The sequence below is a fragment of the Thermobia domestica genome, chromosome 2, assembly GCF_964235325.1.
Source record: "Thermobia domestica chromosome 2, izTheDome1.hap1.1, whole genome shotgun sequence".
Taxonomy (NCBI): Eukaryota; Metazoa; Arthropoda; class Insecta; order Zygentoma; family Lepismatidae; genus Thermobia; species Thermobia domestica.
In genome coordinates this window covers 93,832,563-93,855,524 of record NC_137455.1, presented here as the reverse complement: position 1 = coordinate 93,855,524, position 22,962 = coordinate 93,832,563, and the positions used below count along the sequence as shown (strand labels likewise).

Genomic DNA, 22,962 nt, shown 5'->3' with positions numbered 1-22,962 from the left:
ACAATTTGCATCAGAGGTTAGAACTGGCACACATTCCCTAAGCTACTATGTAGACGTGAATTATAAGGATGATTAAAAATCACGCTACCTATGGAGATGATGAAAATGGGTACCATTTACTGCTTCACATGTGCATCTTTCCGATCATGTAGAGGAAAGTCACCATAATTGGACTCGTCCCCTAAGTCGGACTCCTCGTTTATTTCGCAAGACAAGTGGCTCTGTCTGTTGGAATGGATAGGAACGAAAAGACAAAGACGTAATCATTACGTTATGATGGATGGAACACCAAACAGCAATTAACACCCGCAAAGTTGAGGCATTCTTTGTTTCGGTGTGGAGGGAAATTTTGACGTCCGTGCAAAAACCTGTCATTTGGGAAAGTTTGAGGAGGTTAGTGGACAGATTTTGTACAGTTTAACCTTTAGGAAGTACTATTCTTTGTAACTGTGCTGTTTGTTTGGTAGCACATACAGTTGAAACTGGTTAAATGTCGAATGAAATGCAAACAACAAGGTTGCCTAAGTCGGACCCCATGTCATATCCGAAGAGGGACCCCTGATATCTTTGTACAAGACATCCCTTATTGTCAACGAAGGGTTGCAGCCTGTTACTAAATCCATCGTAGATATTGTTTCAGAAGGCAAAGTCATCTTTTGTCATAACATCCTCTGCACACAAATATAATCTACTTCAATCTGTGGCGAGCTCAAACGGAAAGTTAAAGAAATCTTCACCCACTACAGGAAGGGTGCCCGTGAACAAACAGAACAACAACACTTCTCAACAGAACAACAACTACAAGCACAAGGATGTAGCAAGTGATCTAGAGATCTTACTTGCACAATTCGTGATCAGGAAGACGACAGTTCAGAGAGTGGTCACGTTTCGTTCATTTCTAGCGAAGACAGCGACTTAGTTATTCCACAAGCAGGAGTGCCAAACGACAATTACGCTGATTGATTGTTTTGTGGGGAGAAGTTTTCTATGGATTGTAGAAATGAATTGTGAATACAATGTGCGATTTGTAGTATGTGGATACACGATGCGTGCACGGGGAATGACCCTGAGATATACATTTGTGATTTTTGTCGTAAAAGAGACGATTAATGAGGTTTGATGGTTTTTTTTTTCATTTCACTTAGTGTGTCATGTTTTTCTATTGTTCAGAGATGTGTACCACATTTGTAAAATAAAGTTTTGTGCTATTTTGATACTTTATTTGTGACTTTCATGTCAGTTATTACGTGGGAAACACCATTTTCGTCACTTTTATTAAATAATTCTTTAGTAAAATCTTATGACCTGAATACTGAACTAACTAATGTCTAATGTTTGACAACTCACCAAAGATATTATTCCAATGAAATGCAAATAATATAATAATAATAATAATAACATCATAATAGAGATATAGTCCAAAAAGAGGCCAAGAGAGATACAGTCCGGGGGTCCAACTTTGGTGACTTTCCTCTACCTGAACACGCGCTGGAGCGTTGCAAGTGAGATATACACAATTCATTGAATATTGATTTCCAGATTTCCCAGAGTATGCGAGTGGGTTATGTAAAGCTGCTGACTTGACATGTGATAAGAAAGTCTTTTGACGTGAAATCGGGAGACTCGGGTGGTCACAATGGCTTCGAAATGATTCGCCCTGATAACACCGATGGTCACGTGAACGATATGGGATGTTCATGTATATGTATATATATGTAAAATTCCCGATTCGGGAAAAGAAATTTTCAGGAATCCAGATTCCAGAAAATTTTGGACATCGCTATTTATATATACCTCGTGGGCATTTACTACTTTCTTCTACTCTGATTACATTAGCTCTCTGTAAAATAATAATTATGACACACAATTTGTCATTTTTCCATTATGTTGAATAGTGTTAAAATATAATATGTATAATTAGTTCCTCCTTACTTGAAAAGGAAAAAAGAAAAGGCAAATTAACACCTGTGTTGATGGTGATTCATCGTGACATGTGATTCATCTTCCAACTAATGCAAGTGAGTGTTGAACTTTTAAAGAACTAACAACTTGTTTTGGTCAGATTTATGCGACTTCATATATTTTTTCTACTTTTTACTAAAAGAACACGCATCCTGCATAAAGATGATTGAAATCACTTCTTTGAAAAAAAAAAAAAAGAAAAAAAAAAGCCTCTGGAAAATTGAGGAAACAGCATTTTACGGTCCATGTACGTATGGAGTATTTCTGGTAGCAAAAATTAAGATGAAGTCACAGTTTCGTAATTTCGTTTGCTGGGAGGATGAAAAAAGAAAAAAAAGTTAAAAAGGTGCAGCTGCTCAAATAAACGCAAAAGATAAAAGGAAAGAAATAAAAATTAAAGCTCCACACCTGCAGATTTTGGGATTATTTACAGAACTCAAGTCAAGGAGTTTGGAAGGAAAAATATGAAAAAAAAAAAAAAAGTTCAAAGTTCCGCGCGATGGCGTTATTTAATTTTATAAACAGGAGCTCCCTCTTGCGGTGGAAAGTGGTGACATGGCGATGTTGAAGAAAACAGTAGCAATTTGTGAATTTAAAGGGCTGTTAATGTCACTTGAGGAACCACTTGGACGCTGGGTTTATCTGCAAGGAGTCTGGCTCAATCTACTGCCAGAGTACTGACATAGAACAGGCGAAAACAAACAGCATGGGACGAAGAAGAGCTGCTTTCGTTATCTTGACCTGCCGAAAGAAGTTCTGCAGTCAATCCCACGGTCACGCTACACCAACGAAAAGGCGACTTTGTGTGCACATTTACAGCCCACTTAGCAAGTCTCTTCTTTCTTGTTTTCATTTCAAGCAAACGCAATGTAATGACTATCTAGCAATAAGGAACGAACTCTCTAATTGAGAAAGCATCACACCGCAGTGCAATGCAGTCAAGTAAAATTAATGTATATATATATATATATATATATATATATATATATATATATATATATATATATATATATATATATATATATATAAAACGAAAATTCCGTCTCGTCTCGTCTCATGGGTACTGGCCAAACATCACACGAAGTACTATGATTATTGAGATAACATTTTACTTGGATAATGTGTGGTTAGCACATAGCTATTGTTATTGAATTCCTATACCAGATTTTGCTACATTTTTACTTTGTTTATCCTCTAGTTACATCAGAATATTGGATCAATGATACCCAGAATGATGTGATCACACTGCTAATCATAGCCATTCGCCTACACAATATCTTACAAAAGCGAGTTACACCACCAACATTTTAAGTATAATTACAAAGAATCGCTGTCGAATAAACTCTGTCATGACACTGTTCTTAAATTACAAGCATTCGTAACAAAAGAAAAAAAAAAAGGTGGTTGTGTTAAACTAATAATACGATGTACTAAAGTAACAATCATAGTTTACTTTCCTTACAATGTTGAACACCTGCGCTCAATTTGCTTTTCAGGCCATTGATATATATGGGTAAGCATTTTTCTCTTTTGTATTAAATGAACGAGGATTTGAAAAATGTGATTTTACAATTTTCTTCTTCAGATCTATTTAAATATTCCTTGCTCTGTCAAAGTGTTATTATTAAATATAAATGTAATATTACTTAAATAGATTGTACACTTATTAAAATAACATGACCCGTGGTCTACTAGACCCGCTGACCCGGAGACCACGAAATTCGTGATATAGAAGGAGAATCTCATATCTGTTAACATCACACTATCATGATTCTCTCTCTCTTTATACACTATATCTATCATTTTATTTCTTTCTTGAAAAATGTTGCACTGAAAGATAACTGAATCAACTATTAGAGTAGAAGTGTTTGAAAATCACAATAAATAAACAATACATGTTCCTTTTTTTTTCTTCCAGAGTTGTCTAAGCGAGCGTATGTGTAACATTTGTAATGTAGAATATGAGTGGCACCGCTCAGCATTTCTTGTATATGTATGTTCAAAACTCTTCTTCTTGTAAGTATAGGAAGATGAACAAACATGAAATTATATTTGAGATGCTCCCAACATTGTTTCTTGATTGGGAGAAAAATCATATTGGGAATCGAACACCGGAATTTGATCTCGAGTATTGGACATCATTAATCGACTATAAGATTCTGCAATCATGCTGTAACATCATTAATACTATACAATTCTGTGGTTATACTGTAACATTATTAATCCACTACAAAAATTCTGTAATCATGCTGTTACATCATTAATCTACTGTAAACATTCTGTAATTGTGCTATAATATTATTAATCTACTATAAAATTCTGTAATCATGCTGTAACATCATTAGTCTACTGTACACTTCTGTAATCACGGTGTAGACTGACAATTTCCATTGGTTCCAGATAATTTAATCTGAGAAGCGATACCCATATTCATGTAATCTCAACAAAACTCGTGACTCAAGTGACTTACGTGACCCTGACATACACTGTAACCTTGTTACCAGTACCACTTGTTTCCTCTCTTTAACTTATAATGATTGGCACGGGATTTCAATTAAACCCGTTTGTATGTAGTTCTGGGTATGTTTACGCATAACTTCGACATAAGAGTACCGATTTTAATCAATTAGTTTTTGTTTAAAAAAGTATACCTTCGCGTTGGTCTCAAATTTGTTTAGGATTTGATGGTAGTCTTTGAAGCTAGACTATGAAACAAGTAACATGCATAATGCAACCATACATTCCTAACGTGATTGCGATTGTATAACAGCACAAGGGTTGTACTGCCAATTTGCGGAACACTTTCATAATACATTATAATGTCTATGTACTTTGTAACATTCTTAAAAACTTGGTTACGTGTATGCAGTCAGTTAAGATATTGCGGGGTAACCATCCATATCCTTTATCTTAAAGGATATAGTAGTACTATAAAACTGAAAAATCTCACTTTCAACAGACAATGTATATATATATAAATTTTAATAATAAATTATTATATTTGCACACGTTTTGTAGGGGGGGCCGTTTTATAGGGAGTTAGTGTCCTTCTTTTAGGTTAGATATCGAATTAAATTGCTGGTGTAACGTAAAAATGGAAAAATTGAAATTGCCATCGAAATAATTTTATATTAGCCATTAATTTGTTCGGTTTGACATAACTTTAATGTTTTTATAGATACTAGTAATAAAATTTTTTAAGTACTTTGTTATTATTGTTATTGATGATTATTTTTTTAGCGCTTTCATTATTTTGCCCTTTAGTGCATTATTCATATATTTTGAAAAAAAAGTGTTTATTTATTTAGAATTACACTTTTTTTGCTTTTCTACAACTTCTTTATCGCACACCCGGTGGAAGACTGTTACAAGTCAAAAATAAACATTTGAAGGAACACGACTTTTAAAGTTTGTTATTCTATCAAAATCGCTTTCTGAAATATTGGTATTTCTGCCACCTAGGGGTTAATTTGTTTAGTTGCGTTTCTACGAAAATACCACCAGGTAGAGCTCGTTTCTCTCTCTCTACTCTCTTTTGAGCAATGGTAACTCAAACTTTCGATTTTTTGAATTGTAACACTCTTCCACCGGGTGTGCGATGTATTCATTTGTATCCTTGGGATGAACAAATTCAATTAAGCTCATTGTAAACAAGCTTCAAACAACGTGGTTTTGCATAGCACGAACCTTCCTTGGAACCAATTAATTGCACTATGCAATGTATCTCTGTAAATAATGTTTAACAGAATAGATATATGTATTTCTTTTTAGATGTCCGCATTGTAAAAATTAATCCCTATACATACTATAATCAGTGCTATTCAAATGCGGGTACGCGTACCCCTTGGAATACACAAAGATATTTCTGGGGGTACGTAATCCTAAAATAAGCATATTTCCAATATTTATTGAATGATCTTAGTTAAAGAAAATTTTGAAATTTCTCATGTTATTTTTTTTTTTTTTTTTTTGATGTGCTGTTTATCCCCTGTAAATAGTCATTTCATTGGCATATTGATTGTTCTTTTATTGAATCTCCATTTTTTGTCCCTCCTTTTTAATCAAGAGAACATGTGTATTAAGTTTAAGAAGTTCATTTCGATTTAATTTCTTTTAAACAGCTTCAGGGGTACACACTTGGATGGCGAACTGTGTCTAGGGGGTACGCGAGAAAAAAAGGTTGAATAACACTGCTATGATTCCTATTTGTTTTATTGAAACAATCACTTCTTCTTTGTATTTGCAGATAACAACGGAGGTCTTTTCCCGTCAGTGTTTAATTTGGCCACCCAAGCGGAGATCACAGTGAACGCAACGTGTGGTGAGAGTCGCTCGGAGATTTACTGTAAATTAGTCGAACACGATCATTTGATGCGCGAACCGCAGTGCGGGGAGTGCAATGCGAATAGCCCCGATCCTGCCAAAAGGCATCCGATCACAAACGCCATTGATGGATCCAACAGTTGGTGGCAGAGTCCCACTTTACAAAATGGAAAGCAGTTTGAGTGGGTCACCATTACGTTAGATTTAAAACAGGTAGGTGCAGACTTTATGCTTACAGAATGTCCTTCTTATTAAAACTCATAAATCTGGAAGTTATTGAAGTGATTGATATCTTTGACTGTTATTACTATGTTTTCCAATTGTTTAATGCTATCCTATTTTTTTTAAAGCAAAATTACGCTTACCGGCATTGCATCCTTGTTAATTCGCAATCCAACATATGTATTATGTGCACTGAGGAGTGATTAATCATTTGATAGTTAAGCTGGTTTGTAACTTCACGGTAATGTACTGGCAGACCATTTGCAAATCGTTAGTTGTAATTTTCCTAAGAATTTTAGTTATATGCCGGCTTACACATGTACGCGAGCGTATATCTCACTGCCAACTTTGCTGGCCTCCTAAGCCTTCGGATTTAAACTCTGGAACTCATTTGTGAATATTTATTATAGGTTTTGTACGTCAGTATTTACATTGCCAGAAGGTATATCATTTGAGGTAGCATGTCAAAGTTATAATTGTCTCATAATATTTGAAATAATACAAAATAATAATAATTGCTCCCCAAAATATTAACTCCTCCATTTGTTTCCCCCTCCCCCAAATTAAATGTGGCATCGTTACTTGTATTCAAATATATTATTATTTCATACAATGGCATAGTAGCATTAAATGGTAGCATCATTTTGACGGAAACCCCACTTCCAAAGGCATTTCAGACATGTTACTGTCGTATCCTAAATTTCAGTTTTGGGAACTCAGAGTTCTCTGAGGGAATAGAGCACTGGTGCAAATCCTGTGGGGATGAGGGGGACATGTCCCTTCCAGTCTTGGAAACGGGAGGGAATATCCTCCTCAATAATCCGATTTGAAATCTGTGTTTGTGGGAGATATGTGATATTTGTGTCCGATTGCCACAAAGGAAAGTGAGATGAAATTGATGTCCACCTAGAATAAGCCTCAAATCTGCCCGCCTTCCAATGTTGAAGACAACTCTGCTTCTCTGATCCTCCACAACATTGTTTTTCAACTTCATAACTGCTTAAAGAAAGAGAAAAAGATTATGGGACAGTCTTACCCGTTCCCTCCAATGTTGAAGACAGATTTGCGCCGCTGGAATGGAGTAAGAAAATGAGACAAACTTACATTTGATGATGGCCAGTCTATAAATATATTTCTCTTTTCTAAGTCTCAAAGCAATGGATTACGAATATGAGTTCAAGAACACATTTATAAGTTTAATGTTGAGAACTTAAAATGGGCTGATTGGTGGTTTGGGAAGGAAAGGAAAGGAAGTAATCCGAGAAAGTAAAGTGAACTATGGCCATCATTGTGGAGAGAATTCCGAAGGCCAAGGTCTTCATGCTATGATGTATCAACATTGGGTACCCATTCTCATCTCCATTCCAAGCATAAAAAACAATTTCTGTTTTGTAATTGCAAATTTTATGCGTTCCGAAATTTAGATGAAGCTATGTCATGTACTACTTTTGCTGAATCTTTGTTAAACATTCAAAGCTTAGCATAGCCTATCACATTTATCTTACTATAAGACATCTTTCTATTTCCTTTCCTTCTTCTGTTTGAGGAATTCATTATGTGGAATGATGAAGGAAAAAAAAATATAAAGATGAAATTTGTTTATATTTGTGTTCTCAGTAACCATTTTGATTAGACCATTTTCGTATGGGACTATAACGTTACAATGTTTTCTTGCAATTTACCTAGTAAAATTACCCATAAATCTTTTAAGCTTTCAATATTACTTGAGCACGTAACGTACGTTTCATTGCGAGAGCTGTTTTAGTATGCAAATTGATCTGTTTTACTTTAAGAACAGAGATGGCAAGAAGAAATATCGCAAGCAGATAAGTCGGAAATAGCTGTTTAAAATTATTGATGCTTTAAATGGACGTTTCAGTCCACCCGTAAAATCGAATCAAATACATCCAAGAGATAAAGAGAAACTATCAGTTTGACAAACTGAGTTATCTCTGAGCTGCAGCATTTGGACAAGGAGAAAACGAGAGAGCAGGTTTCTACAAACTAAAAACAAAATGGTAGAACACCAAGACACACTTACTATAAATATAAATACTGGGCCTACGACGAAACCAAAACAATAGCATATTATATAGTGCATGATGGATATCATTGGCTACCATCGTTGTTGCGCAATGAACATTGCATTTCATTAACCGGCTTTCTCCCAGTAGCCTTCGATTGACCTCGGATGATTGGCAGCTTCTTGCTGAATCTCAAGTTGCCATTAAACTATATATCGCGCTAATTTCATGTCTCACTTATTATGTGATTGGTTATGCCGCTTTAGTCTATTTGTCGCCCAATATTCTGATGGGGAAGTGAAATCTAGATTGGTATTCGGAATTTGTATCTAACCCACTCTCAGCTGAGTTTGAAACCTGCAAACACGTGGATTTATAGTACCAAATGAACTAGATATCTATTGTAAATATAAGGGAAGGTATGAGAAGTTTTAAGTCTGTGTCAAATCATTACCTTTTAGTTTCGCTAGTTAACAAATTTGAAATACAATATTATGATGATTTGTCATTAATTTCATAATTTTATGTTATGTTATTTAAATTACTTTCGTGTTGGGTCTGTTGCTAATAATTCGTTACTAGCAAATACCTCCACGTGTTACTGCAGGCAACATTTTAGTGAACTACTCCACCGCTTTTTCTCCCAATCTAGGTTAAACATAAAAAAGAAGAAGAAGAAGAAACACATGTTTAATTACTTTAAATGAAAAGTCCAATTACAAACGTTCATGTCTCAAACTATAAGGGATTCCGAGATATGTATACTTTCTGTACTAATAATAATAATGTAAAAAATAACGTGTATGTGTATCTGTGTCGGTCATGAGATCTGCATATAAAAAGAAATGACCTAAAGCTACAAAACTTTATTCACAGATAAATCTTCACCAGATCTAATCGCATATGAAGCCGTTTTATCAATTTTCTACTCGAGGGGGCGGGGGGTTTGGGGGTTCAAAAGGTATAGTGTATCTCACAAACTCTTAGGCAACCCACACCACTGTACTGTATTGCAAATTCCATACTATCCAGTCTGTGCGTCTGTCCATGAGACTTCTGCTACTATTATAATAATTGCAACCCCCATTTATCCCCATTTTCAACTCGAATTTTCAAAAATCCTTCCTTAGTGGTACCTTACGTCACAAATCCTATGTATCGTCCGGATTTCAAATTTCTAGCTTAAACAGTTTTATCTAGGGATCGATCTGTCAATCAGAAACTACTCATTTAGGCTATCTTTCACCTCTAGTGCATGGGGTCCCTGCTTCGAACCCAGCTCGCGCCAAGTGTACTTTGTGGTGGAGAAACACAGTGTGAGTGGGGTTTTGAGGGTTCTCCCGGTTCCTTCCACATTATTCATTCCACCATTACCTTCATTTCTGAACATCAACATCACCATCTCCTGTAGCCTAAACAGCATAATCGTGGGACGTAAAACTAAAAGAGTTCATTTCATTTTTTACAATTATCATTTGGATGCTTTATTTTATAATATTGTTTATAATTCAAGCAAGTATTGTTTCTCTATATATTACTATTACTTAAGGAAATTTTCGTCGATGAAAATAGAAACGAAGATAAGTACAAGTGATAAACGGGGAAAAAATATTTATTCTACCCTTTCTTATAAACCATAATCATAATAGCCTAATACCTAATCATTATGATCGATCAATAACATAGCAGGATATTGAAGACACGCTAACTATGACCGTTGCTATTAATAACTGTTATTGACAGCTGAATCAGAAAATACTGTATAGAGTTTAGCACTTACAATAAGTAATTAGAAAAAAGAAATGCACTTACATGCATTAGACATAAAAGAATAAATTGCTAAATTGTGAAAGCATAATGAATTGTGTAAAACCAAACTGTGTTGTATTCATATGTTTAGGCATATAATTTGAATAGTATGACTGCAACACAGGTAATATGTTGAGATTGATATTCCAATTTCAAAAAATACTTTTTTGTTTTCGCTTATTTGTGACTTCTAGTGATGTACGTAATAATTAGAGGAAATTTGAACTGCAATAATTAAGGACTAGGAGAAAATAAATCAACTTTTTATGACACCTTTAAAAATTGATTTTCTTCACTTTAATTTCCACTTAAGAGACCGCACCTGTTCTCTTGTAATAACGTACAATTTTATTTATTTATCTTTTTTTGCCTGATTCTTCATTCATGCACTGTCATAATATTAGTATATTTACCCGCTGGGTAAATTGTCTGCACGGGCATTTAGTGGAACCGCGGTAGTTGTTGCCAACGTTCTAGAGGTCAAGTGAAAATTCTTTAATAGCAACGAGAAAAAGGAAACCACAATAAACGAGTAAAGAAAGGAAGGAAAAAATATATAAAAAGATGGTTGCTATTAGTCGCAATAGATAGAACATGGTACAGAAAGCTGAAGAGATTTTTAGATCTCATAATTTAACTGAATATACATACAACTTAATAATGATCTAGTTTTCAACGGCTCTTTTGTCATACCATCAAAAGACGGATAAGATACCGGTACTGAGATTAAGTATGTTGAAAAAAAAAAAACTTCGAATAACCGAATGGTTAGAACAGTCAGTCTTTCAAATGCATTAGATGGACTTCCTTTCCCGATGGATGTCGAACCTTGCACATACGATATGTGGCATATAAATACATACAAAATTGGGTTTTGTTACACATTAACTTTTTCTTACAATCGCTTAATTCAGGTTATGTAGATTAATATTCGCATTCTCAGAGTTGGTTATTTCCACAACAGTTTTCTTACTTGATTCGGGTAATCTATCTATCTATCTATCTATATAAACAGATAGATATAGGTACCCAAGAAAGTTCTGTCATTTTTTCACCGATCACCCTCGAACATCGATATATCACCCAAGACGTATTTGAAAGATCAAAAATAGTGCCCATCAGAATCGACGACCTTCTGTCAACGTTCTGGAAGCCCATGGTTTCCATCGCGGTAGAATTTTGTGGCCCTGAAGCGAAGAAGAATATCAAATGTATTTTGCACCTCTACTAGGGATTTGAACTGGCGTCGTCTAAGGTGATTGTTCAAGGAATGGAACAGGTGATAATCGGACGGTGCAATGTCCGAGGAGCATGTCGCATGCAATAATATTTCCGATTCAAGACGTAGAATGGTGTCCCGGGCCTTGAGTTTTTCTTGAAACCGGCTCAACTGCTGAAAGTAGATAGTTGCATTGATGCTCTGACCAGCTGGTAGCAGTTCTCGATGCACGATGCCGCGAGGAGTCCACCAAACACCAGCAGGACCTTCTTCTGGTGCAGCTCTGGTTTCGGCTGTTTTGGAACCGGTTCATGGAATGCTAACCAATGATGACGGCGCCGTGAAGCTTCGTACAGGACCCACTTCTCATCAAATGTCAACACCCTGTCCAGAAATGGCTACTTCCTCAGGCAAGACAGCCGAGAAACACAGGTGTCTGCTCGTGTTGCCTTCTGGCCCGAAGTCAAATCATGTGAGACCCATCGATCCAACTTGTAATGCTTTCTAAGTTGATGGAGGTGCTGCCGAATGGTTTCTCCACTCACCCTGAATTGTAGACCCAGTTCCTCACATGTCTGGCGACTGTTCCCCTCAATTACTGCCTGAAGATCTTCATTTTGTACATGTGTCTTCCGGCACGTGGTGCATCTTCTAGTTTCGTCACCGTCCTTAAAATTGTTAAACCACCGCTGCACTGTCCGCGTAGTCACCACACCCTCACCAAAGTCCTGGCATATCTTCACCATTCTTAAACTTGTTAAACCACGACTGCACTGTCCGCGTAGTCACCACACCCTCACCAAAGACCTGGCATATCTTCCGCCTCGCTGCAGCGGCGTTTGACCCCAGTTTGAACTCGTAAAACATACACGTCCTTATGACGCTCTGTGAAAATCCCATGTTCACTCTGTCTTTACGCAAGTTCACGGTGTAACTGAACTGCCAGAACCAGGCAGTATGTTGGATATACTCATACCAACAACTGATCTTCGTCTTATTTCCATTCGCATTCGCAACTTTCTTGGTTAGCTTTATATAATATGCCTTTAGGGATGGTATCGAGACGAGACGAGACGAGACTTTGTACAGTCTCGGTCTCGTCTCGGTTGATGAATAACGGTCTCGGTCTCGGTCTCGTCTCGACTAAAAAATCACCGTCTCGGTCTCGGTCTCGTCTCGGTCAACAGATGCTTGTCTCGATCTCGGTCTCGGTCTCGAGTACCAAGTCTCGGTCTCGTCTCGAAAGTCTCGAAAGTCTCGAAATAAATAGTGTGAAATTAAAATAGTGAAAGTATTACTCTCGTACAGTCTGTCGTTTCCGCTTATTTTTTCCTTTCATTTTTGACTTAGAATTATGGTATAGTGTACCTCTTCATAGCTAATTTGCTAGTGCTAATGTTTTCATACGTGTATTCCAGGATCAATGATCAGTGGGTATATCACCCTAAAACCCTAATAGTAACCTATATTTCACTTTCAGCAATGGACTTTGTCTCATATAGCCTCAGTACTGCCTATACAATTAAACTCTATTAAATTAACTCCAGTACTATACAGTAGTTTATTTCCTTCCTTTGAATCAGAATTGTTCAATACCTTCTAACGGATAACGCAACACATACCAGCACGAATGTATTTAATCGTACCGAAGTTGAAACTTTACAATTTCTCATTTATTATTCAATACATTCTGCTTTGACTCATTTTCAAAACAGAATATAACGTTCATATCTTAATAAATAGGGTAAATTATTACTACAATACGTATACGTATTTTGTTTCAAATTGATGAAATGCTTTATTACCGTTTCACATCTCCGTGTTTAATTGACACTTTATAACACGAACGTCCTGAACCTTGTGGTGGGAGCTATTACACTCATCTTTGCTATGTGAGGTGTTGAGTTGGATCACAAAACAAGTTAGATTCAAAGTCCGATGCTTCGCATAGTTTGCGTCTCATTTTTAGTGCATTCTGTTTTTTATACAAGTTCATAAAGTCGTAATGCAATACATAAGCACATATCCAGTGCCGTAACATAGATTAATCGTATTCCTGAGCTCTCAGCGGTGCATGCAATCTTTATTCGAGAAAACTAATTGTGTTCATTACGTTGAAATTTTATATTGATTGAAAATTACTTGCGAAACATGGACATACATATTATATAACTATATAGGTAATTCGAGTTACCTGTATCTTTTTTTCTCACTCGCCAAAACAAGTGATTATTAATTTTCTAGTTTTATTTTGTATTAATTTTCGTGGTTTTGCTGCAACATGATGGATTGAATAGTCAAAAATATTTTTTCGCTCTACGACTTTCTTTAAATTTTGGATCCATTTTTACCCTACCTTACCTAGTAAAAGTTATATATATATATATATATATATATATATATATATATATATATATATATATATATATATATATATATATGAACTTTAGAGGTAGACTATGCTGTCACTTTTTGGTCGAAATTGAGTTTTAATGCTTTTTTAATAGACTATGTTCTTTCTAGTGGTGTAATAATGTAAGTCTGAAAGTATCCTACTACTTTGTAACTACTTAGTAAGTTTGAAAAACAGTACTATAGGTCTTAGTTGAGGAAACAGTTTTTCGCTTCAGTAAAATTACAAAATTATGACTTGATTTAGTTTACCTCCAAGGTCCAGATATAATAAAATCATCACCATCGTCATAATCAACCATTATCAATCCACTACTGGATGAAGGTCTTTCAAAGTCTTCTCCACAACTATCTAACTTGGGCAATTCTTTTCCAGGTTACTCCTCAGTGGTTCTTGATTTCGTCACACCTTCTTGTATGCGGAGGTTTCCTAGGCTGTTTTTGTCTCGTGGTATCCAGTCTAGAATTGTTTTCGTCCGTCGGTCATAATTTCTTGTTGCAATACGTCCAGCACATTTTCCAGCTCATATTAAATTATTTCATTAGCACCATCAGTATTCATTTCTATATATTTGGGCTACAAATAGTTCGAATTCGCTACTTTCGGAGTACAGACACGCTACTTTTTAATCCTCGGATCTAGCAACATAACTAAATGATTTAAATTAACACAATGTGAGGACCTCATTTGGTCTAGCGGATAGCACGCTTGATTTCGGTTCGCGTGGTCCCGTGTTCGATTTCCGGAAGGGGTAATGTTGAACGACCGAAGTAGTTCGGATTCCACTATAATCATTAGCTCCACGTCTCCTTTAGCCTCCCTAGCATAACTGTGGGACGTGAAACAAAACAAAACAAAAATGAACACTGTGTATTATTAACTATAAGTCCTTGAATAATTGCATATAGCTATATGGTATGGATCGAGTTTGAGGTGGTCGGTGGTCAAACTAAAGCAAATGAAGTGTAATTAGGGTGTAATTAGAACTTTTAATTAAGCACGGTCTTAATCTGAAGTGTACATCAGGCCTAAAGCTTAGGGGGAACAACTAGTGTTACTGAAAATGTATCAGTTACATTTAATTTCAGTTACAATTTGCATTTACATGTATTGCTGGAACGAAGACTTAAACATTAACATTATAAGTAGCCCAAAGACTATCAAAAACGTCGTCTCTTGAAAGCATTCTTGCACCACAAAACAAATTAGAGTAATTTTAAAATATTTTACAGTTTATCTACGTTATTTGCACATATTTAGAATAATATTTAGCAATTTATTTAAGTGGACAACACTGCTTAAAATAATGTAACTGCGACTTGTAATTAAAACCACCAAAAACTATTGTTGTAATGTTATAGAAGCAAAGGAAATCAATAATCGTTATAAAAATTTAATACAAATACGTCATTTTAAGCAGTATAAAAATCACTACCAATGTGTTTGGTGTCTCTGAAACGATTTGAAATAACAATTGTTGTAAATGGCGTTATAAGCATTTAAGTCTTTTGGAAGCATTTACATGATGAGACGTGATATGTCAGCACGTTTTCGAAGTAAAGTCTTTAGAAACATTTAAATTTTCCATTTCTTATAAATTTGTTCCTTCATTCATTCGAAATATACTATACCATGATCATAGTATTTGACGCTAAGATAAGTTGATGCGCATTGCACCGTCCATGCCATTTGAGTTATTAGAGATCTCCAAAATGTTGATGTTAGTGATACTGCGTTGTCCTTTGTTACACTAAATAATGTATGGGCTATTGTGGTTTTGTTAAATAACTAAATTAGAAATATGTAATACTTTACGTAGCGAAATTTGAGAAAATACAACTTTATTTTGCTTTAGCAACATTGCTTGTTTATCTAGTGGTATTGCGGAGTATCTAGAAGAATTTTCCAACTTGGTACAAAATTTCAGCATTTTATATATATATATATATATATATATATATATATATATATATATATATATATATATATCCTAGGGGAGGGCTATAGGGACTATAGCCCCCCTTAACGCTTAGGTATACACTGGATAAAATGGGCTTCAATCCTACTTTCTTTACACTGGATAAAGCAGTAAACCATGGTTTAGCCCCTCCCTTGATTATATACTGGATCCGTGGCTGTATATATATATATATATATATATATATATATATATATATATATATATATATATATATATATATATATATATATATATATATATATATATATATAGAGAGAGAGAGAGAGAGAGAGAGAGAGGATGGCCCATTTTAATCTTTCCACGAAGATATCTCGAAAACGATTGAACATAAATGAACCGAACAAAAACTCAAATATGATAAATGCCATGGGGCACACCGAACGGTGTTGTCGCGGTGCCTCCCGGGGCCGCCCTTCATGGGGTACCAGGACCAAACTTTAAAATTTTAAATGGAAACATGGGGCGAGTAATACCTCGTACCATAGATCTTTAAAAAGTAAAAAAGCTTTATGGCAAAAGATTTTTCATATCGGTCACGTATTCAAGATGGCCGCCAAGACGTGGTGCCTGTATCTGATAAAACGTCCAGTACCACTTATGAAAGCAGTTGGAGATAAACGAACAGTCAAAAAGTGAAACAGGAAAGGCACGTGGCGTGTCTAGTAATGTTCTCGCAGTGCTCCCAGGGCTGCCTTTCAAGGGGGCCAAACTTAGAAATTTGAAACCGAAATATGGGTCAAGTGATACGTCTTTGGATAAATCTTGAAACACTAAAGAGTGTTGTGGCAAAAGATTTTTCATATGGGTCACCGTTTGCAAAATGGCCGCCAAGACATGGTGCCTATATCAGATAAAAGGTCCAGTACCAATAAACCCCTAATATGAAAATAGTTGGAAAAAATTAACAGAATAAAACTCGTATAGGAAAGCACAGAGGGTATTTATCATTCCACGGCTGGAGTACAATGCAACGGAAAAAAGATTATTAAAGTATAATTGACATGATGCAAAAGAGCAAATGATAGAAAATTATCTTTCCGATCTCTGTCCGTAAGTAGGTGAAGCGGGAATGAATGGTAAAACCTCAAATGAGAACCTCACTTTTTATTTGCAATAGATATGGTTTGTCTGAAACACTTATGTATACAAATGACTGGTGTTATAATGAATAAAAATAAAGTGAAATAAGGTGAATAAAAATAAGGTGAAATTCAAGTTTAACAACATTTTACCCGCCCCTGATAATTTAACGCAATGCGTGCAAGATTTTTGGGACATATCTGCATCAGTATGTACCCTTTCGTTACTAAGGATCACAACTGAAATTACCAAGTTATTCGGAATGTAACTGTGGACATCTCAGTGAAACTCATATTCTATCACATGCAAGAAGTCAGAAGGAAAAGAAGCGAACCAATATCATGCAGACGACTGTTGAAGAAAACCAACGTTTGTAAATATTGTTCTAAAATTGCATTGTTCGGCAAATTTGTTTCGCATTTCAGTTTATTCATTTTTGCATCAAACCATTGCCTGCAATCAAAATGGATGATACCATTTAACAAGAATTTTACATACTTTATCCCATTACAGAGACATTTATCTCTTATAAAAACATATTTCAAATAACTTTGTTTCGTAGATACAATTTGCAAAAACTAAGGCTTCCATCTGCAATTCCACCGATCCTTCCCGCTTCACTCACTTACGGAGTGAGGTTGGAGCAATAATTTTCTAGCAGTTAATTTCTTCCTTTCCATTATGGTACTTTCACTCTAATCATCTTTTTGACTGTTGCAACATTCCCGAGATATAGAATGATAAATACCCTCTGTGAATTCGAATATTCGAATATTTTTCTGGTGTTTTCATATTAGTGATACTGGACGTTTTATCTGATGCAGGTACCATGTCTTGGTGGCCATTTTGAAAACGGTGACTCACATGAACAATCTTTTGTAACAGCACTCTTTAGTTTTTAAAGATATGTCGGACGAGTTATCACTCACCCCATGTTTCCATTTACAATTTTGTAGTTTCGCCCTTGGCCCCCATGAAGGGTAGCCCTGGGAACCTCCGCGACAATATCAATCGATGTGCCACATGACATTTTCTATTTGAGTTGTTGATCGGTTCATTTATGTCCAACCGTTTTCATATTAGTGGTACTGCACGTTTTACTGTATCTGGCAGAGGCAACATGTCTTGGCGGCCACTTTGAATACAGTGCCCGATATGAAACATCTTTTGCCAGAACGCTTTTTAGTTTTTAAAGATATATCGAACGAGGTACCACTCACCTATTGTTTCCATTTAAAATTAAAGTTGGGCCCCGGGAACCCATGCAGGGAGGCCCTGGGTGGCACCGCGACCATATTATATATATATATATATATATATATATATATATATATATATATATATATATATAGAGAGAGAGAGAGAGAGAGAGAGAATTCTATTTGCATCAGCAGTGGATTTTGTTTCGGGAGAGGCTTGAGGAACGAGTAAGAAACATTTGCGTTGTACGTGCAATGCAAAAAATGATCACAAATTTATTTCGGGAGGGGTTTGAGCCTGATAATCACCCCTTAAATACGCCACTGTACATCAGGCAACCGTTCTCATATTACCTTACACAGCAACGAAACAAATTTTGAGTGAAGGCACTTTTAGTATATATCAATATCAATATTCGAGACGAGACCGAGACTTTCGAGACTGACCTAAGTCTCGTCTCGGTCTCGTCTCGATTTATAGAGGTCTGTCTCGGTCTCGGTCTCGTCTCGGTAGTTAAAAGTCCGTCTCGGTCTCGGTCTCGTCTCGGTATATAAAAGTCCGTCTCGGTCTCGGTCTCGTCTCGATAATTCGAGACGAGACCGAGACGAGACCGAGACTAGTCTCGGTCTCGGTACCATCCCTACTTATTATATCAGTAGAGACTAGGATAATGTATAAGACTAGTCACAATAACTTATTGTAACGACCAATATATTTATTTAGTATATTTTTAGGGTTGCACTTTAGCCCACAGTCCGAATATTTATAATCTAGTCTACTACTTTTACCAAAATCCACTTAAACACTCCATCTTGATATTACCTTTTATTATAATACATAATGAAGTAAACATTTACACCTTTTAAATAACATACATGTTAATTCTACAAGATGGATCCTCTGTTGTGTGTTATGTTTCTCGTTTCTATGACGACTAATAGCACATATCATCAGATTACCATGTTAACATAACATCAATAATAATATCAGAAGAAAATGTTTTGATAATATCAGCCAGAACATTATGACTACTTACCTAATTGTCAATATGTTCATCTTTGGCACGGATAACAACGGCGACGCGTCTTGGCATGGACGCAATGATCCTTGGTAGGTTCCTGGAGAGAGTTGGCACCACATGTACACACACAGGTCACCTAATTCCCGTAAATTCCGGGGAGGGGGCGATGCTCTCTGACGTCATGTTCAATCACATCCCAGTCGTGTTCGATTGGGTTCAGATTCGGCGAGTTGGGGCGGCAACACATCACTTGAAGTTCGTTCCTGTGTTCCTCGAACCAGTCCATCACACTCCTGGCCTTGTGACATGGTGTATTATCGTGTCGAAAAATACCACTACCGTTGGGAAACATGATCGTCATGAAAGGGTGTACGTAGTCTGCAAGCAGTGTGCGGTACGCCTCGGCCGTCATGATGTCTTGATCGAGCTTCACTAGACACATGAATGCTCACGTGAATGTTCCCCAGAGCATGATTAAGCCGCCGCTAGCTTGTCTCCGTACTGCAGTACGGGTGTTAAGGAGCTGTTCCCTAGGAACACGGCGGATTCGCACCCTCCCATCGTCATGATGAAGGTGCCGGGATTCATCAGACGATGCAACACTCTGCCACTCCGCCAAGGTTCAGTGGCGATGGCACGTGTTCATTTCAGTCATAGTTGCCGATGTCGTGGTGTTAACATTCGCACATTGGTGGGTCGTCGGCTGCGGAGGCCCATCGTTAGGAGTGTTCGGTGCACTGTGTGTTCAAACACACTTGCACTTTGCCTAGCATAAATTAAAGTCTGATGTTAGTTCGGCCACAGTTCGCTGCCTGTCCTGTTTTACCAGTCTGCCCAGGCTACCACCTCCGACATCTGTAATGAGGTGGGGGCGCCCAACCCCTCGACGTTTGGAAGTCGTTTCCCGTTGGTTTCTTCACTTGTTGAAGACACTCACCACAGCACTCTTCGAACATCCGGCAAGTCCTGCAGTTTCCGAAATTCTCGTGTCGAGTGTCCGGGCCATTACAATCTTCCCTCGGTCAAACTCAGATAGATCGCGCGTCTTTCCCATTCTACACACGGCCAGCACTTCACTAATTAACTGAATTGAGCTGAAAATTAAATCTTGATCTCGAAAGATTAATTAAGTTTATGCCTTCTGTGCCTTTCTAAAGTAATAAATGCTGGAATTGATTTCAAGGTTGTTTCTGAGTGAATACTTTCTTCAAAATAATATTAAAAATTATAGAAAGATTTTCGAGACGTTCGAGTCGAGTCGAGATTTTTATGAGCAGTCTCGACTCGACTCGAATTTTACAAAGTTTGTCTCGATTCGTGCGCATCCATAGGTCCTTGGCAATCGCCAAGTAGCCAATGTGGCCAGTCCGGCACTGCACGTAATACCAGGGAATTGCAGTGTACAGCATCACAGAGCCCCCGCCGTGTTTCACGCTAGGAAATAATACAGTTCGGAGTATAAACGTGGCCTGTTGTTGGAAATAAGGTGCAAGAAAACTCATCGGACCATACTACGCGTTTGCAATCATCGACGGTTCTCTTTGCATGTTCTGAACATTTTTTTTTTCGTTGCGGTTTGGAAATTGTAATCAACCACCTATGTTCGGTTGTACAACTCGTGTCGAACTGTGATTGTCACAATAAGGTAGATAGATGCTGATTGAATTCTGTAGTCATTTTTGCCGAACTCGCTGTACGTTCGTTGCTGACAATTCTCTGCCGCTGAGGCTTCTCTTTCGTCTACTCTATGCTGATATTGTTTTGCCATGAGCTTGGCCATCCTAGATCACCTGCTTCAACTAACCGCGCAAAAAATTTCTCGTATTTCGTTTTCCCATCTTATATAGCCTTGATCCTGAAGTGAAGGAAGGCTAAATTTCTATCAGCCAACCATTTCATCTGCTAATTTATGTAGCACTTACTTTGTGGAAATAATGCTTGCGTTCACATCCTGATAAGATTTTATTGTTCGCATTATTATACTAAATGGACCTAATACACACATCACCCAATCAATATAATAAGTTGTTTTTAGATTAGGAGCATCATGAATTTGTTTTATTAATTTTATATTTCCAGTATAAATCTCAAAAAGGTGCCGGCAATTTGGACATTTGCATACCGCCAGAAGGATTTGTGGCTCCCCCTCAAGACAAACTTATAACGTTTATTATATATATATATATATATATATATATATATATATATATATATATATATATATATATATATATATATATATATATATTTATATATACTGTGTGTTTGTGTGTGTGTGTGTGATATAAATGTGAGTGTGTCTGTGTAAGATACAGCGGAAATAACTTATTCATATGCAAAAGGGATGATGATCCATTAATCTTGATCATTCGGTAGTCATATTAATCAAGATCGATGCCATGTTGATTGTCCATCAAAATGCACTTTTCCCTCCAGGTATACTAATATTTTAATAGTAAATAGGGAAGGGGTAAGAAAAGACTCACTCATTCATTTAAAACGAAAGTTGTGTTTATGAACATGAGGCTTCCATCCAGTTCTACCTCATTGAGACCCATGCCGTTGGGCAATTGGCTGAAGAACTATCAGGGCTTGCTCATCTTTCAGCATTCAAAAATTGTTCTAATGTATTCGCGACAGTGGTTCATTCTTCTTCTTATTATTATTTGCATTTACGATTATTCTATAATAATTTATATTATTGCATGTGAATAAATTATTGCACTGATATTTGTGTTCTGTGTGGAGCCAGGTTTCGACAGGGTGTGTCGCTCTGGCCTTGGCAGCACTAACAGTTCGTGTGCCTCGGTGAATGTTCCTCGTTTGTGGTTCATTGCTGACGATAACGTCACTCATATTTAGTCTGCGGTGACGTTTTGTTACATCGCACGTTGAGCCGCGTGTTGTTCGCTTTTTTTCCCTTTGTTTCTATTTTTTTTTTCTTAAAGCGAGTTGTTTCATTCTTCATTCTCTTTTTATTCGTGTAATGTTTAGTCTCATGCACCTGACCAGTCAAACCGGCTCCACGTGTCAGATGCAGTAACCGGTCGCATCCATGCGAGAGGGAACTCGAAGAAGGATCCGTCCGTCTGCTCTCCAGACGAAGAGATGTTGCTTACCTCTGCGGCGCTAGACTAGTATAATAACACTAGTGTTATGATTCACACCAAATACATACTTTTTTTTTCCTCCCAGGTATTAAAATTGGCTGGTTCTCCCACGAGTTTTATTTGTCAAAGAACATTTAAGGTGGAATGTGAGACGTGTGAAATGAGTGCAATGAAATTTCCAGTTTTGCGTCCCACGTTTATGTTCTTCAGACTAAAGGAAACAGGTGATTAATAAAAGTGAATAATTCTGAAATAATTAGTGGAATTGTAATGTGGGAGGAAACAAGAGAATCCGAGAAAACAACACAGTTAGCCATCATAAGCTCGCCTGGACTCGGATCAAACGTGAGACCTCTCGCACCAGCGGAGAACACTTTACTATTAAGCCACCGTATCCCTGGTAATTTTCGCGGGACATAGTTTGTATGGTTTCTCAATTAAATCATACTCAGTATGGATTTAGGTCTATTATTGAGTAAAGGATTGTATCCAAATATACAGTAGTACCTGTATAGAGTGAATATGAAGTTTCGTAACTGAGTTAAACGGTTGTTTCTTGCCTTACAAAGTTATAATTTCCTATTACGGAGAGTCAATG

At 36.7% G+C, this 22,962-nt stretch overlaps 1 protein-coding gene across 1 annotated transcript in view; it reads left to right on the top strand.

The window, feature by feature from the left end:
• Window positions 1-22,392, top strand: part of LOC145679109 (laminin subunit alpha-1-like) — a 121,874-nt gene extending 99,482 nt beyond the window's left edge. The window contains exons 2-3 of the mRNA XM_081749703.1: window positions 6,209-6,498; window positions 22,249-22,392. Coding sequence (XP_081605829.1) covers window positions 6,209-6,498; window positions 22,249-22,392 — 434 coding nt within the window. The remainder of the gene's footprint in view (window positions 1-6,208; window positions 6,499-22,248) is intronic.
• Window positions 22,393-22,962: the final 570 nt, after the last annotated feature.